Source organism: Ochlerotatus camptorhynchus, unplaced genomic scaffold (assembly GCF_037179485.1).
Source record: "Ochlerotatus camptorhynchus isolate MF236.1 unplaced genomic scaffold, CSIRO-AGI_Acam_v1.1 ptg000063l, whole genome shotgun sequence".
Lineage (NCBI taxonomy): Eukaryota > Metazoa > Arthropoda > Insecta > Diptera > Culicidae > Ochlerotatus > Ochlerotatus camptorhynchus.
The window spans coordinates 2,182,155-2,199,764 of NW_027040553.1; the positions used below are offsets into that span (position 1 = coordinate 2,182,155).

Consider the following 17,610-nt stretch of genomic DNA (forward strand, 5'->3'; position numbering starts at 1 on the left):
ATTTTCGGCATCTATGTCGCATGCCCATCAAGGTTGCAAAGACTCATTTCAGCTAAAATAATGTTTTTCGGAATAATAAAACCAAAAGATGGTATGATGGCATGTTTTACTTGTAACTTACAAGAAGAGGTTACAAAGTATGCGTTGGAAACATAAAACCTGTAAATTTTGCTTTCTATGAGTCACAATCAGCGATTTGCTGATCGCTGAGTGAGTGAGTGAGTGAGTGAGTGAGTGAGTTTGTGAAAAATCGCTGATTGTGGCTCTCATGAAGTGAAATAAACAGGTTTAATATGTCAAACACATTCTTTGCAACCTCTTCTTGTATCCTACCAATTCAAAATTTGATCATGGCATCTAATTATTTCATAATTTATAAAAACATTGTTTTAGCTGAAATGAGTCTTTGCAACCTTGATGCCCATCCTGAAAATACCCATATTTAAGGATATTTGACACTTTTCCGCAAATCGAAAGCCGCCGTTTGGATTACAAAATGGCGTCAGATATCGATTCCCGGCTTCTAGAGGTTACCCGGATTCTTAAAAAAAGTAAAGGGTTGTGTCCTAGACACGACCGCAGTATGACGTAGAACCACACAAAATTGTTGTTTTTCATGCATTTTTGACTATTATACTTTATCTTAAAATTTTCAAGTATTTCAATGTTTCGGTTATGGTTGATTCAAAACAATTTACACATTTTCTTTACAAATATCCATGTGAAATTCCACATGATTTTCATTTGACCACACATAAACAGAATCCACTCAGAAGTACACATGAAATTTACACGCAAATGAATAGTATGTGTGGTCACTAGACTGATGCAAAATTTGAAATTTTCGCTCCACAGTGCTCAAACGGTGCCAAATCGGGTCCTGATTAGCCTCCAAAAGAGAAAACTCATTTTATAAGAAACTGACTTGGCACAAACCATTTGAAGTTTACATGGAAATTACTATGGGAAAACAAAACTTTTTGTTCATTGTCTTCTTGCCTTTTTACACATTGTACTGTTAACACATTCTATTGCTATTCTTATGGGAATTTTTATCAGCTACAACTTTGCAGAAGATCATTTTTCATCCAAACGTCAAATTAAATAGTTATTAATTTTTTAAGAGATTGATAATCTTATGGCAAGATTAAGCAACTGTATTGTGGGCAACACTGTATTCTGCAGTGTGACATAGTAGCCATGATTTTTGTCCTCTATTCTACGCGCCATAAACACCAATGTTGCCTGCTGAACAGTTGATTGAGCATAATCATAAGACATCAGGGACTTGAATCATTAATAATTTTTGTTCCTTACGTTTGATCGAAAAGTGGTTTTCAACAAGTTCAGCTATCATTTTCTAAAGTAGAGTGAACTGGTGAATTTTGAGATAGATATAAACTGAAATTATGGTTTCTCCATAGTAATTCCCATATAAACTTCAAATGGTTTGTGCCAAGTCAGTTTCTCACTAAATGAGTTCAAATTTTGGGAGGCTTATCAGGGCCCAATTTGGAACCATTTGAGCACTGTGGAGCGAAAATTTCAAATTTTGCATCAGTCTAGTGGTCACGCATGGTTTTTAAATGTACATATTTTAAGTAGGGGAATTTACGTATTCTCGGCAACCTAAGCAGCGACCTTCTTTCTATAGCCTTTTTCTCTGAGGAACGCACACATATGCAGTATTGGTTTGTTTACAATCTTTTGCTGCCAGCTGCTCTAACAATTTCAGTCGAAAGAATTGTCAAAAACTGTTTTGAAACGCTTTTAAAAAGCTCCAATCTTCTCTAGTGAGAGCGAGTATTGTCGGCAACCAGTTTTTCTTCGGCAACCGTTCCATTTGAACTGCATGTAAATCTGCTGTTCTATTATCGGCAACTCGAAATCAGCTACAATTTGCAGTGCGTGTGTTTGATTTCAAGAAAACCTTGCTAGATTGCTTTTTCCCAGTGGTAAAAATATAGTCAAATTGAAGCTGAAAGCATAAAGAATCGTTTGCATGCATTCAGCGAAGTGTTTTCGTAAGAAAATCCAGTGAAAATAGTGTTTCAATTTGGGTTGCCGAAAATAGTCTTGCAAGCCGAAGGCGTCATTTCCCCTATGTGGCTGACACATAGATATTGTTTTGTTAGGAGCGGTATTTGAGGGGTGGGGGGGGGGGGGGTTAGGAAAGGTTGTTGAGGGGTGGGGAGGGGGTTGGTTAGGAAAGGTTGTTGATGAGTGGGGGAGGGGTTAGGAAAGGTTGTTGATGAGTGGTGGTGGGGGGTTAGGAGAGGTCGTTGAGGGAGGGGAGAGATTGTTGTGAAGGGGGGAGGGGAAGAGATTGTTGTGAAGGGGGGAGAGGGAGAGGTTGTTGTGAAAGGGGGAGGGGGTTTCATCATTATTGTGGTCACGCCGTGATCCACCTTAAGTCGCTGATTTGGTCCTGCTTACTGCAGGACCAAGCGCCACGCCGTCCGAAGCGACAATGAGCAAAAGCATGACAGCAGCGCTGTTTTATATCTTTTCAGGTTCAGAACCTGATAGGATTTCCCGCAGTTTTTTATGAATGGGGCGGAGCAGAAAGTTTCTTTTGTGCAGAATATGTAAAATAGGATGGACTTTGGATGTTAATATAATTGCATATATAGAGGCACCAGATATGTTTTACCGTCAGTTGTGTGTAATTCACCAACTAAATGTCATCAAACATGTCTTCAATGCAATTTTTTGTTCAAATTTGGTAAAACTTGGTTTACTAATGATTGTGGTATGTTTAAAATTTATTTCCCGGAAAAAAGGGATCATTAAAGTCTGTCTCGTTTTCGGGTTATTGATGAGGGGGGTTTTAGAAGTGGTATTTGAGGGGGGGCGGGTAGGAGAGGTATTTGAGGGGGGGGGGGGGGTTTAGGAGAGGTATTTGAGGGGGGGGGGGGGGTAGAAGAGGTATTTGAGGGGGGGGGGTAGGAGAGGTATTTGAGGGGGGGGGGTAGGAGAGGTATTTGAGGGGGGGGGGGTAGGAGAGGTATTTGAGGGGGGGGGGGTTTAGGAGAGGTATTTGAGGGGGGGTAGGAGGGGTTTGATGGTGGGGAGAGGGGTAGGAGAGGTTTCATGGTGGGGGGGGGGGGGGTAGGAGAGGTTTGTTGGTGGGGGAGGGTAGGAGAGGTTGTTGAGGGGGGGCCGAGAGATTGTTGTGAAGGGCGTGTGTGCTTTTCCTCATTGTGGTCACGCCGTGATCCACCTTAAGCTGCTGATTTGGTCCTGCTTACTGCAGGACCAAGCGCCACGCCGTCCGAAGCGTTAATGAGCAGTGGCATGAGACCAGCGCTGATTTATATCTTTTCAGATTCAAGCAGAATGATGTGCAACCAAGTGGTATTCGTTTATGATGACTGGGTTTGCGAAAAAGGCTTATTTCATGAAAACAGTGATAAAATTATCATTTGTACATTTTCAAAAGTTTAATTACAGAAAAATTGGAAAAATATTTATTTCAACAGGTTCGTAATGTAATATCCTATCGATTGGCGTATTTGGATTTTAATTTCATCTATAAATGACAAAGTTACAAGCGTTCAAAACCTAACACTCCTTCACCACACATATTTTTTGACTTGCACCCCAGTATAGTCGACAAAGACGTAGTTCTACGTCAAAAACGTTTGGGTATTTGATAGATTACAAAATGGCGTCGGATATTGATTTCCAATCTCCAGACATCACCCCGATTCCCAAAATACCCATCAATATGACGGCATCAGAATTTCCCATTTTTTTTTCTGAAATAGGAAGCCGTCATATTGGATTTCAAAATGGTGTCGGATATCGATTTCCGGCCTCTAGACGTCATCGCGATTTCAAAAATACGTATATTGATGGGTATTTGTTAATATTTCCCCCTTGCTCTGAAATCGGAAGCCGCGTCGCATATCAATTTTCGATCTGTAGATTGATGAACATTCTACTGTATTTACGAAAAAATCGGAAGCCGCCATCTTCAATTTCAAAATGGCGTCGAATATCGATTTTCATCCTCAAGACATTATCCAGATTCCAAAAATACCTTTAGTGATGAGTATTTGACAGAATTTCCCACTTTTTCTTAAACTGGAAGCCGCCATCTTGGATTTAAAAATGGCGTCACATATCAATTTTCGATCTCTAGACGTCACCCCGATTCAAAAAGTACCCATATTGATGGGTAAACAAACCACCCAACAATGATAAATTTTACAACCACTTGCACAGATCTATGCGCACACACCTAAATGAACCGAGTGAACAATCAACAAAAGTCATAAAAACTGCGCGAATTAGAATCAAACAGCTTCGCTTCAATGCAAAAGTAAGTTCATTTGACAATGAAAGAAGAAATGAACACGAGTCAAGCCAAAACAAACAGCATGAAAACCGATCGAAAGTGTTTCTGTTGATGTTGACGGGGATCTGCTCGAAGAGAAGACAGAATGACTTTCAGTTGAAAGTGATGGTTGAGAGCTTCATCGTCACTTGAAGATTTTCGATTGAAAGTGACTTTGTGGGGTCCTGGTTGGGATCATTCTTGGCCGCGCTGGATAGTTTGACGGCCGGTATGTCTCATACATTTAGCCAATTTTAGCGTCTGTAATATAACAAAAGTATAGTTTAAAGTCATGTAAAATATAAAGTTATAAAGATAACTGTTACATACTGACCTTATTAACACTCAGCTTAAGATCTTTCTTAAAACTGAGTAAATCTTCGTGAGAAATTTTAGATTTGTTTCCTGACTGTTTCAAATTTAAATGCATTGGTCTTGCTGCGACGTTTGAAAAACTAACCTAGACTAGTTTTTTTGCCTGCTAACTATCTAATGCTTTTGGCAGCAAAGTGATGCTTACTTTCATCTGCCAATTTGGAGAGATTCTGAAGTCTGAATTCTGAAACCTGCGTCCGAAATAATTTGAAATTTTTTATGATTTTTTTTTTCTTACAAATATCTACACACCCGCAGACTGTCGAGTTTGGTCTTCTGGATATTTATGAATCTCAATTTTCATAAACTGCTCCCTTTTTTATACCGTTAAACGGCAATGTAGCATGCGTGAGCCGTACTCACGATTTTTTTAAGGTGGCAAACTCTCATTTTTACGCCCTTCCACCCTGCTCATGCCCTCGATCACATTTCATAAAGGAAGCGTAAAAGAGAAAGAGATATTGCAACAAATTCTCAATATTATACCTGTTTTCTAAGACATGGAGTGGGAGTTGTTCCACCAACGACCCGATGAGACAGCTTATAGAAGTAACATTCAAATTCAAATCCCTGTTCATATGTTTTTCCTTGATTTCGTTGAACTTCGATGAAATTCTTCTAACTTTCATGATGTTCTTTGATGTTTTTGTTTTTTTTTCCTGAAATTCTCAGATTTTTTTCAAAATTCATAGTACTTTCCTTATGTTATTAAATTTTCCTGTGGTTCACAGATCATCCTAAAGGTTGCAAAAAATTCCTCACGTTTAAAGAACTGTTTGCAGCACATCATCAAATTCATATAATGTTGCTATAGTTCACAGAACTCTCTTGAAGTTCGTTGAACTTACCAGGATGGCATTGAACTCTCCTGAAGCTCACAAAATGTCCCTGAAGTTGGCAGATCTAGAGAGCGAAGCACACCTTTAAAGTTTGAAGAATTTTCCTGAAGTCTTTCCTGAAGATCAATGAACTTCTCTGAAAGTTGTTGAATTTCTCTGCTTCTTTGGAGGAACTTATTGATAGTTTGCCGAACTTTCCTAAAATTCACTTCAGTTCCCTATAGTTCGCATTATTTCCTAGAAAGTCGCTGAACCTTCCTGAATGTTTTCTTATTCAAAATATGGGAATTGCAATGAAGCTCTAGCAATTCTGTAGTAATTCAAGGTTAGGACTACCTAAACTCACTGGGCAAGAGCAGCTAACCTCATGTGAGTTTCATTCCTGTATTATCGGTTAAACGATTTTCAAACCAATTCGTCATGGTTGCCAGAATTTATTTTCGATCTCGCCATTGAGTCAAACATATCTATTTTTTTTTTAAATCCAAGCAAATTGTCCACCCCTCAGAATGTTTTGGTGGCAAATGCCACCTTCATTACCTGCTGAGTACGGGGCACAAAACTTTCGGATACCTACAATCTCCTTTACTGAACTCCATGGAGTAAAAATCTTTCGACGATCGTCGCTTCTAAAGTGGCTTGATTTTTTTTACAGAGTCGCTTTCGCAAGCAAACTCTCTATTTTCTTCATGAAGTTTTTTTTTTAATTTTTCCAGATTTTCTACACGATACCTCCAATAAAAACAAACAGGACGAAAATCAATGCCTACTATGATTACGTGGCTGCATCAGACTGTCCTGCTCGTTTCTTTCTCTTCTACTCTTATGAGGGAAGAGAAATTAATTAAGAAGTTGTTCTAGCAACAATTATTAGTTGATTTTGGTCAAAGTCGACATAATCAATACGGATCTTACTTGAGAGTCAAAGAGAACTCTTTAATGTCATTTAGATTAATTGAATCATCATTTGAACATTGTTTGACTGCATTTGTTCAATTCGTAATAGTTTTGTATCGTCAATAGACGATATACGCCTTCATAATCGGCTTTGTAAACTTCAAAACGCTTTTTCTCAAAAAACCCAAGATGAAATATTTTAAAACCATCACAGATTTGATTATTAGGATCAATACTAACATCCGGTCAAGGAAAATCTGAGGTGCATGTTGGTGAATGTTGCAAAAAAAGTGCCTTCAGACATAGCGTGCGTCTCTCCAGAACATGAGCCTCATTCGTATTTATTGTGATTAATGTATTTCGAAAAGATATGAGGTTTTTACGTCTTTTCTAGGCTTTTCCCCATCAGGCTTCATTTAGACACGTTAAGTCCGATGAAGAAAAATAAATAAATTGAAATTTCAATTTAAAGTTCTCATTGAACTTATGTTTAACTATCATCCTAAAAAGCTCCCTTCGTGACAATGACAATCATTGCCGTGACTAGGATTTGAACGGCAACAACGTAGGGTCCTCACCACTAGACGATCACGACAATGGAAGGATTCTAAAACAAATTGATTAAAGCTTTAACATTTGAAATCAGAAGCAAACCAGATAAATTCACAATGTCGAAAAAATAAAACAGTTGAACGAATTTTATTCGAAGGATACGGATGTTTGCAGTAGGATCATTATCGTTTCAATGAACATGAATAACAGGCAATATTATAAAAAAATGTTCACAAATTGTTAGGCATCATATCGTAATAAAATCACTAGGGAAACGCACCAATAGTGGAGGTACGTAAGTGCAATGTGTTTCTATAGTGGCTTATGGAGTCTCCATTAGCCACTATATGAAAACATTGCACTAACCTACCTCCACTATTGGTGCGTTTACCCTAGTTCATAAATTTGTAATACCTATGTATTACAAAAAACCGCAGTATTTGCTCACCACAAAAAACTCCCTCCGTGACAATGACAATCATTGCCGTGACCAGGATTCGAACCTGGGTTACTACGGCCACAACGTAGGGTCCTGACCACTAGACGATCACGGCTGTCGGGAGTTGTGAGTTAATGTGCAAAGAAACGGCAACACAATGCAACCGGCAACGTGAACGGTGCAATGCAATTTTCTCTCTAACGTCAAATGAAAACAAAGCGAGTGTACCTACAAGTTCGGAATCAACTGTATTTCACCATATGCATTCATTCGATGAGCGAGTGAGGTTAGGCTTTTTGGTATTTTTACCTCGCTTGTTGCGACATATTGTGAAATTCAATTCTCCATCGCTACGCGAACAAACAATCTACAATCAGTTGGGGTTAAATTGTACTCAGTGCGTTACTATTACTATTCATCCCTTGAAGTTTTTTTTAACACATTCAATTTCACCTAAAATTGCAACAGTAAAAAATATTATTGAGATGTCCAGTAATTAAATTTGAAATCATGTAATTAACAATGTGTTAGTATAATTACAGTAATTAAAATATGATATGTAATCGAGCCACGTAATTAAGGTAATTAAAATTGAAATTAGTGTATTTAAAGTAATTAACAGCATTGAAACCGACCGTTTCTATTTATAACCCGTCTATTCTGTCATGTTGCGAAATTCATTTCCTAACATTCTTTTCGGTATAACGGTAAAGTAGATTGTAGGAACATGATAAACAGCTCTTCAGATATTCGTATCTATTGTATAGTTCTCATCTATTGTGCCATGTTGTGAAATTATGTTCTACCGCAGACAAACAGACATAACACTCGCAAGTTGTTTATCGAACAAGCATTTAACGGTCAATTTGAAAGTATCGTAGTTGGTAGTACCGCCACCTGTGGCGCGCATATTCTTCCCTTGCGTTTGACGTTTACACACTACCGCCATCTGTTCAGCGTTCTTACCCACCACAGTATACCCGAGCAAAGTCCAGCATCAAAATGACAGCAAATTGAAATCAAGTTTTGATATCAACATCAAACTGAAATCCTAATTTGATTTCAGTTTATGCAATTGGTAAATTTTGTTTTCATTTTGCTGTACATTTGCTCTTCAAAAATATGTTGTTGCGGGTTTTGTTTTCATTACCTTAGCATAACATCAAATTGAATACTTGTTTTGTTATCAACAGGAAAAATTGATGTCAAATTCAGTTTTCAGTTTGCTCTCACTGATAGCAGAATTAGTTTTCAATGTGATGTCACATGAAGATTTGTTTGCTCTCAGTTTTGATATTTTAACCGTTAAAACGACCAAAACGACAGCAACCTGAGCAATCATTATCAGCGAAATCACAACATCAAATTTAGATTTCAATTTGATCTCAGGCTTTGCTCGGGTACTCAACAGATGGCGGTAATGTTTTAGCAACGATGTTTTAACGGTGAGAAATATTCACAATGTGTTATGTCTGTTTGTCTGTGGTTCTACAATCATCCCAAAAAGCTCCCTCCGTGACAATGTCAATCATTGCCGTGACCAGGATTCGAACCTGGGTTACTACGGCCACAACGTAGGGTCCTGACCACTAGACGATCACGGCTGTCGGGAGTTGTGAGATACTGTGAAATGAAACAACAGCACAATGTAATCACCACATTGCCCCCGTATATGTGCCGTATATGTGCCGTTTATGCGAGGGTTTAAAATTGGCACTGTACTCACTGCTGCAGCGAGATCTCCTACGACGTCGCGTCGCTGGCTTTGGGCCACATGGCTACTCCGGCATTACCGTGTGGCCGGAAACTTGCGGTGCGGGCTGCAAACAGTGTTGTTGCTCTTATGGGAGAATGGCGGATCTGGTGCCGTCAGCCACATACGGCTCAGCAGGCGTTGCTGGCTCGTTTGGCTGGCAGGCGTCTTCCGTCGTTGACGACATCGGCTGCCCGTGGCATGGCCACCTTGGTCGAGCATGGCCACCTTAGTCGAGTCGAGCCCACCGGCCTGGGGGAATCGTCCCTGACGGACGATCGAGGATCATTAGCTCTGAAGCCATCTGGACTTCCCAGCCGATTCGTGTGTGACCGTTTTATTGTACGGTACGAGGTGTACAAGATGTACAAGAGGTCCTGAACGGCGGCAGTCCTTCCATCCATTTCACTGCACTTAACTATGGTCTTCACAAGGACGCCTTCTGACTAATTTTCCATATCTAAGTTGGATCCTTCAATCAATTTTGCCAATCCTCTTTTTATTTATTTATTGTTTATCAGTCAACAGGTAAAATGTTTACCCCAATGACACACTTGTTCTACAACTAAATACAAAACTAACGAATAACATAAATTAACATTAAACTCGTTTAAAACTACGCTTATTTGTTTCTTGTGACACGTTGAAATCGTACACATAATAACACCGGTTGAATACACGGGACATGCTTCGCAAAGGTTCGTGTAAGCCATAATTAGTTCTTGCCTGAGGGATGGTGATAAACGAGTGCGACCGAAGATTGCGACGACGACGTGTGTTGATGTCCAAGAGACTAAGAAGCGTAGGACTGTCAATGTTGTCATCGTAGAGGGCAGTCCGGAATCCATCCGGTGGTCATTGACGTAACGCCAAAAACTTCTGGGATTTGTCTTGAAGCGCCTGATATGCGTTGTACAAACGATTATTAAGTTGGTTGTATTCAGTGCTCGCCGCCACATATCTCGTTCTCGTGGAGTCCGTGCGATACTTGCTATGTCGTCTGAGAGCTGCCCGCTTCACAGTCTTAAGATGCTTGAGGTCAGCATTTGACCAGGCTGGCTTAGCCGGCTCGTGTCTAGACTTCATTGGGGAACGAACTGATCGATGGCATACCACAGGATACCAGATATGGTCGACGCAGCGAGGTTGGCATCACAATTTTGAAGCACCTCGTCCCAATCGACATGTGCGAGGAACTCGTTCATGCTGTTGAAGTCAGCCTTTCTGAAAGCATAGGCGATGCTTTCAGAGGTATCTTGGACTTATCTTGAATTCCATCAGTACAGGAGGATGATGCTTGCAGATTTTAACGAGCGGTGATGGAGCTTGCATAACTGTGCTGTGCTCGCAAAGCATAGATCAAGTGTACGATTGTTTTCATTTGCAATTCCACTCATTTGTCTGAGTCCAGCGGTGCTATACGCATCAAGCAGCTTCCGTGATGCCAGGCTAATCGAGGATCGTGATGTAATATTTCCAGCATATGCGCATACATTTTTAGCTTAAGGCTACGATTTTCCTCTCTTCAGTATCCTTGGAGTGTTTTGGCAGCGGCACAAGCCCTCTCGCTCTTGTGTGTGTCTACTGTTTTAGATTTAACAAAACGTGAATTTTCCCAACCAACAATTGCTCATACAGACGAAAATCCACGGATTGTAACCAGCTGGTTACAATATAAGCAACATTTCATTCAAATCGGAAAGGGTTCTCTTTCCGGAAATACCCATATTGTAGAGTATTTGACAGTTTTTCTTGAACCGATTGTTGCCATCTTCGATTTCAAAATGACGTCTGGAATCGATTTCTGTCCTATCCGGAAATACCCATATTGTAGCGTATGTTAGATTTTTTCTTGAACTCATGACCGCCATATTGGTTTCCAAAATGGCGTCTGGCATTGATTTCCGGCCTCTACACATCGTCCCCTTTCCAGAAATACCCATATTGCAGGGTATTTGACATTTTTTCTTGAACCGATGGTTGCCATCTTGGATTTTAAAATGGCGTCCGAAATCTATTTCTGGCCTCTACATATCATCCCTTTTCCGGATCCTGTCCTCACGCACAGCAACATCTTATATGGAAACGCTTTCCAGACATAACATATTGAGGAAGTTCATGTTCACACTAGCGCCGCGTAGTGAGAGAGTTCTGAAATAATATGACCACCATCCGAAAGGACTTGGTCACCTGAACAACTTTGCTGAAGACAGAAAATTTCTAAATGGCCAGGTTCTCGAGATACAGTTTATATGGGAAGTTCTCATGCACACTAGTGCCGCGTAGTGGGAGAGTTCTGAAATAATATGACCACCATCCGAAAGGAATTGGTCACCTGAACAACTTTGCTCAAGACAGCAACTTTCTATATGGCCAGGTTCTCGAGATACAGTTTATATAGGAAGTTTACATGCACACTAGCGATAAGAAGTGAGAGAGTTCTGAACTAATATGAACACCATACAAAAGGACATGAACACCTGAACAACTTTGCTCAAGACAGTAACCTTCTATATGGCCAGGATTTTGAGATACAGCTTATATAGGAAGCTCATGTGCACACTAGCGTCGCGTAGTGAGAGAGTTCTGAAATTATATGACCACCATCCGAAAGAACTTGGTCACATGAACAACTTTGCTTAAGACAGCAAGTTTCTATATGGCCACGATCACGAAATATTCTATGTTAAACCTAAGATCCATGTATTATAGCACCCGTCATAAGTAACGCAAAAGATAAGTCCCTCTAGCGGCGTAGTTCCCTATTAAACCTGAATCCAATGACACAGGCTTGTTGGTCTATCCCAGTAAAACAACTTCGTCGAAGACAGTATAGCTTTATATATTGAAATAGATGAGAAAATCCACCACAGCCCCCATTAGTCCCATAAGCTGTGGGTATCCCTATTCGCGGTTCCTTATTCACGCCCCCTTTACCCCGGCAATAAGGATTCCTGACTGTACTCACATAATACAGGCTGTAGTATAAACAGAGTATAAGTACGCAATGGTCATTATGTTAATGGCGGAGCTTACACAGCTCAGCGAACGAATGAGTGAGCATTTGCCATATCGTGTCGATATGTGATGGCCACCCACCCACCTACCGGCATACCATGGGCTGCTGCGACCCAGAGCAGACGAAAATCAGCAAAGCAACCATTGACTTTTATTTTAGTACACACTTTAAAGCGGGTAGCTGGGTAGCTGTGCCTTCCCAAGTCATTGAGTGAAGAAGAGTACATATACAATTTTCCTCAGGATGAACGTGAGAAGGAAAGACCGCACTTTACACCGTACATTAATTCAAATGATTTCCTATTCGGTTACCCCTAGCCGTCGCCGCGCCTTCCAGTTAGGCAGCCCGCAAAACATGCGGGAAGTTGTTATCACACGCTGCGGTGGCGTTGCTTTTGAAGTTCTCGCAGTTGGGTGCTCGGCGGTGGAATCAAAACAAAAAGTGACTCTTCCTCCCAACTGTAATCGTAGTACGGCGAGTGCATTTAAATGTGTGTGTGTGTAGACTAACTCCCAGCTAATAAATTCCCATTTAGGAAGTCCTGAAAGTGTGCTAACTTTTTGCTTGTTTTCCTGTCTATCTCTTTTTTGCAGAACATCAACAACAACAGTGATATTAGCTCTAGTAGGAATACGTCGTCCAGCGAGAAGGAGAGGCGAGCGCTGGTCAAGGGAAAGAAGAACTCCAAGCGAACCAAAAAAGGTGAGTGTTTGTTTTGTTTATTTTGTTCTTCGCGTTAGTTCCCGTAATCGCCGCTAGTTTGACATTTCAAACTAATCTACTTTCACTATAGCCTACTGTTTTCAGAAAACCAGATTCTGACTCTGTCTGGGCGGTTGTTTCCCCTTAGGGATGTAGACACGATACTCTCTGTTGGAATAAATCTTCCCCGCCGGACCAAGCGCGGGCGGAGATGGAGAAAGGTAAATCGACCTTCTCCACTCTGCTCGGGTGAAATAATGTAGAAATCTTTATGTTGCCACGCCAGACAAATTGGCAGACATCATGGAACGCGGCGCTGCTACAATCACTGACACTACTACTACCGACAGACTCTGACTGCTGCTGGGGATGGCGGCTTGTCTGAAGTCGGTCCGAGTCCTGATGGGGGGGCGGTCCAACGAACCGAACTGGTATTTTCAATATTAAATGAGACCCGGTGAGCTGCGATACTGGTTCTCTGATGTATGATGGGGGGGAAATAGCGCTGCTAGTTAGTAGCCCTGTTGCAAGAGATATGGTAGTAAATTAGTGGGCCGAAGAGGCAGGGACGTGCTTTATGAGTGCGGACGCCTTGTATTTTAAGGCTGGTTAGGGATTTAACCCTTTCGAAGCGTTTACTGCCGGACTGAACAGAAATGAAGCGTAAGCTTTGACCAATTCTGAACAAATTAAACAAGAATTAAGGCTCCGCTTAAGACATATGGATGTAAGGATAAGTTTTCCCCCGGCGGACCATCCACATTTCACAAATTAAACCCCAATTCAAATTCCAATTCCGACCACTTGAGTGCGAGTCAAAAGAGCCGAAAAGGCCACTTTTTACATTAAAAAGAGTTTAAAAATTAATTTGTTCATCAACTTTATCGCTGCCGCAGCTCGAATCGGTGGTGGAACTTTTACGCCGGGCGATAACTTTTCGCCCTTCTACACCCCGGCCACCATGTTTTCTCCCGGGAGTACACGCAAGTGGCAGGAGGGTTAAGGCAAACGCTTGCGGTTTGTAACTAACAATCAACAGTCAGCACTTTTTCCCGGCTCCGCTCGAGGACTGGAGCGCGAAGCTCAACTTTTACGATAGTTTGTCGGGGTTTTGCTTTCGTGGCCAGCTCGGTCGGACGAAATTTGTTGCTCCCATAAATCACCGCTTTGGTTCGACCTAATGGGAACCGTTTTCGATCCGTTTGTCTGTGATTCATTCGGTGGAAGGGGAGGCTGTCAGTTGTCCCTATCCAACCACTTTCAATCCGACAACTTTACTGTGCGGCTAGATAAACGGCTCTTTAGCACGCAATCAACTTCTGGCTGTCTTGTATTGTCGGCAATCTATGGGTTATTATTCAGATGGCTACAATTTAGAGCTTCTACGGATGGGGAGGTCTGAAGAGTCACGCACAATCGGTCCGTTTTCGTTGCTTTGACGTAAATTTGACAGATAATCCATGGGTTAACATGGCCCGTAACCGTCGGCAACCGAAGCAATAGTAGACGGAGTGGCAATCGATTTGTAGGTCAAATCTGGGTTACGTACCACGAACCCTCGAACTGTCAATAAAATATTGACATTGGATCTCTCTATTCCGTGATTTTGAACCGTTTGTCTGTAAACAAGTGAGTTAGCTGTCAGAAATATATCATCCTTGATCAAGCAAGTGTTTCTGCTCTGAACCAGTCCCAGGTAGTGTCAACCCTTCAAATCAGTGATTGAAATGTAATATATCTCGAATCGATTTACATTCGACTTGACCCCGTTTTCTGAGCTAAGAATGATAAATATTAAATCGTCATAAATCATGTCTTAGGTCTTTCTCGTGTCCGGTTCAGTTTCCTCTATGCGGTATTGCAAATCGAATCGCGTTGGTCACGCCGCAGTTGCTGCCACCGGTATGGATGGCGAAAGGGGTCTCTCAACCGCCGATAAGTATTTATGTGAAGGGACCTCCATCATCGCTGCTGCCGTGCCGTGCCGTGCCGTGTGACGGTGCCGCGGCCCAAAGAGTAGTAGCTAAATCGATTATTTATCGCTTTCTTGCTGCACATGTCCGACAGCCAACGAACGAACGGTCGCAGGAGGAGGAGGAGAAATGACCAATTGAAGAAACAGAAGTGCGATAACACTCCGAAAAAACAGAGACGCGAAAAGAGGCGAGTCTCAGTGCGAGCGTCGTATCAACTGTCAATTATTCAATGGATGAATGGTGTTCGGGAAAGGTGACTTGGTTGGGGTAGGAATGTGAAGCGAAAGTAAAAGTCGTTGATTTGAGGACCCAATCGAATGGTTAAGGAATTCCGTCTTTTCTGGATTCACAGATTTTTTTATTGTGGATGCAAGGATTTCAACGTTCACAGAAACAATCCAACTGGCAACCTTCAGGTCAGAGACGATGTTTTATAAGAGACGCGCATGGAGAAAAGAAGTAAATCTGGTTGCACGGCCAACTAAGTTATTTTGTTTGCAAGGTTTGGCAACCCGCAATTTTGTGTTTACTTCGAGTTACTTTTAATTTGAGCGACTGTTATCTGCTTCAGCGTCACGGTAGAACAACCATATCGGTAGAGATGATTTGAAAAATTCCTTCTGTAAAAATACACCGAATAAATCGTGACAAAATGTCAGTTTTTTAATGGTTTCCCAAAGACAGCGTCGTCAGAGAAAATTGGTTTCAATTCTGTCGGTTTCCTCCCGATCAAAGCGCGACGGAAAACTCGATTATGTAGCGTGATTAACCTACCATATTGATGGTTGAATTGTCGTTTAGATGAAAGTCGATTTCAAACTGATTTATTATATTTCAGCTGTATTTCAATTCCGATTGAGATATATGCGTAGCATCGGATATCGGAATTATAATAGCAGCTCCGGGTGCAGTTTATGTTTTGGAAATTGTTGCGGATTTGAACGAGGGAACAGATAATGGAATTGATGATGATGTAAAAGGTCATAATAGGAATGACTTGATTTATGATTTATACTTTTCATACGCAAACTTATTTAGAATAATTTAAATCTTAAAAATTAAATTTCGACCTCAATCTCAATACTCCCCACGCTTTTCACCGTGAAGCGCTTGTTTTCATTTGCATTGCTTGCATGGAACCGCGTTTGACGGTTCGATTGGAACTTTTGGTTTCAGTCTTCGCGCATCTCTTCACTGATTTTATAAATTCTCCTTTAAGCTGGGTTTAGACAAGGCAAGTCAATTGATCAAGTCCGTTGAATTCAACTGACTTGAACGCGAATTGAACGTGCAACCCATGCCATTCAACTGACTTGATCAACTCACTTGAATTGAAAAAAAGTTTTTGAGTTGAGTTGATCATTTGACTTGCCTAGTCTAAACCCAGCTTTATAGTAGCACGCTTGTCGTAGAAATGCTACAAATTCTTTTATACTACTTTAAATAGGCTTATTTAGGGGTATTGAGGTAAATGCATATTCGTAGCCTGCATCAACAAAAGAACAGAAATCCAAAATTTCATCAATTTGGGTGCACTGGAACTTTTTTAAATAAGTGCGATTACATTAGAAAAAAATCACCATTACGGCGCCCGTCGTTGGAACTTTGTATGGAAGCGAACTGTTAATTCAATTTGATAGTGGACTGTCAATCAGTGAAGTTATTATTTTGCTTTAAATCTTTGTTTAAAAAACGAGATGGTAGTCTATGGGATCGTAAAAAATAAGGCTGTGGTCAGAAAACAAAGCTCTTTCAGATGAGGTATAATATACGCCTTATTTTTCAAAATAAAAGAACCCAATTCCCAGGAGAGTGTGGAGAATCTTCGTAGAGAATTCTGACAGAGCTTCGTGTTAATTTTTACGGAAATCCTAACAGCATCGAGAACAGAGCAGGTGCCGAATTTCAGATCGAAATTTAGGTAGCAGATGGTCCGTTACCAAATAATTGAGGCCCAAATGCAATGTGGGTGGCAGCGGAACGGAAACGGCAAGTTTGACAGTTGTCACAAATGACATCAAGAAGCCTAACCGGTGTCGATTTGGTTCTAACAAGTTTTTAATCCGACAAGTAGGCTTACTCAGATTGGGCTTTGCGCTGCCGCTGCCGTTCCGCTTCCACTGTGATTGCGCTTGGGCCTTTATAATCCGGTCGAACTCAATCTCAGTACCATTAATCACATGACATTTCCCTTTTAATTAAAGCATGCTTGACTAGGAAACTGTAAATTTATTTTTATTTTATTTTTTATTTTCGAACTAATCGTACAGACAGATATTGCTATTCACTAATCCTATTTCTAAACATTGTCTTAGATATATTAAAATCAAAAAGGACAAATACTTCATTAAAACGACGACAACAAACATCAAACGGATGGTTCTGTCCTTTCTGATATGCTGTGCACTGTTCTTTCTGATATGCTGTGCACAGGAAGGCGAAGAAAATCTGCACGCCGGATCGTTCTGGCCGGAATGTTTACATTTATATTGCTCAGCAGTACTGAGCAGTCTACGTTGCTCTTCAGGATGTCGAATATAAAAAGCAACTGCAACAGGATCCTCCTACTAGCCAAGGTCGGTAGATGTATCAAGGCGTAGCGATGCTCGTAGGGTGATAATCGAACCGGATCATTCCACGGAAGTAAACGGTTAATCTGAATGACATGGTATGGCGCCCACACCAGCACTCCATATTCAAGTATGCTGCGTACAAG

General features: G+C 40.9%; 1 protein-coding gene and 2 non-coding genes across 3 annotated transcripts in view; 1 reads left to right on the forward strand and 2 right to left on the reverse strand.

The window, feature by feature from the left end:
• Positions 1-17,610, forward strand: part of RhoU — a 171,149-nt gene that overhangs the window by 65,089 nt on the left and 88,450 nt on the right. Inside the window, exon 3 of the mRNA XM_065216494.1 lies at positions 12,810-12,918. Within this exon, the coding sequence (XP_065072566.1) occupies positions 12,810-12,918 (109 nt within the window). The remainder of the gene's footprint in view (positions 1-12,809; positions 12,919-17,610) is intronic.
• TRNAH-GUG (transfer RNA histidin (anticodon GUG)) lies at positions 7,488-7,559 on the reverse strand. Its single transcript has one exon. It is a non-coding gene; the product is annotated as a tRNA-His (tRNA).
• On the reverse strand, positions 8,977-9,048 carry TRNAH-GUG (transfer RNA histidin (anticodon GUG)). The gene has a single exon. It is a non-coding gene; the product is annotated as a tRNA-His (tRNA).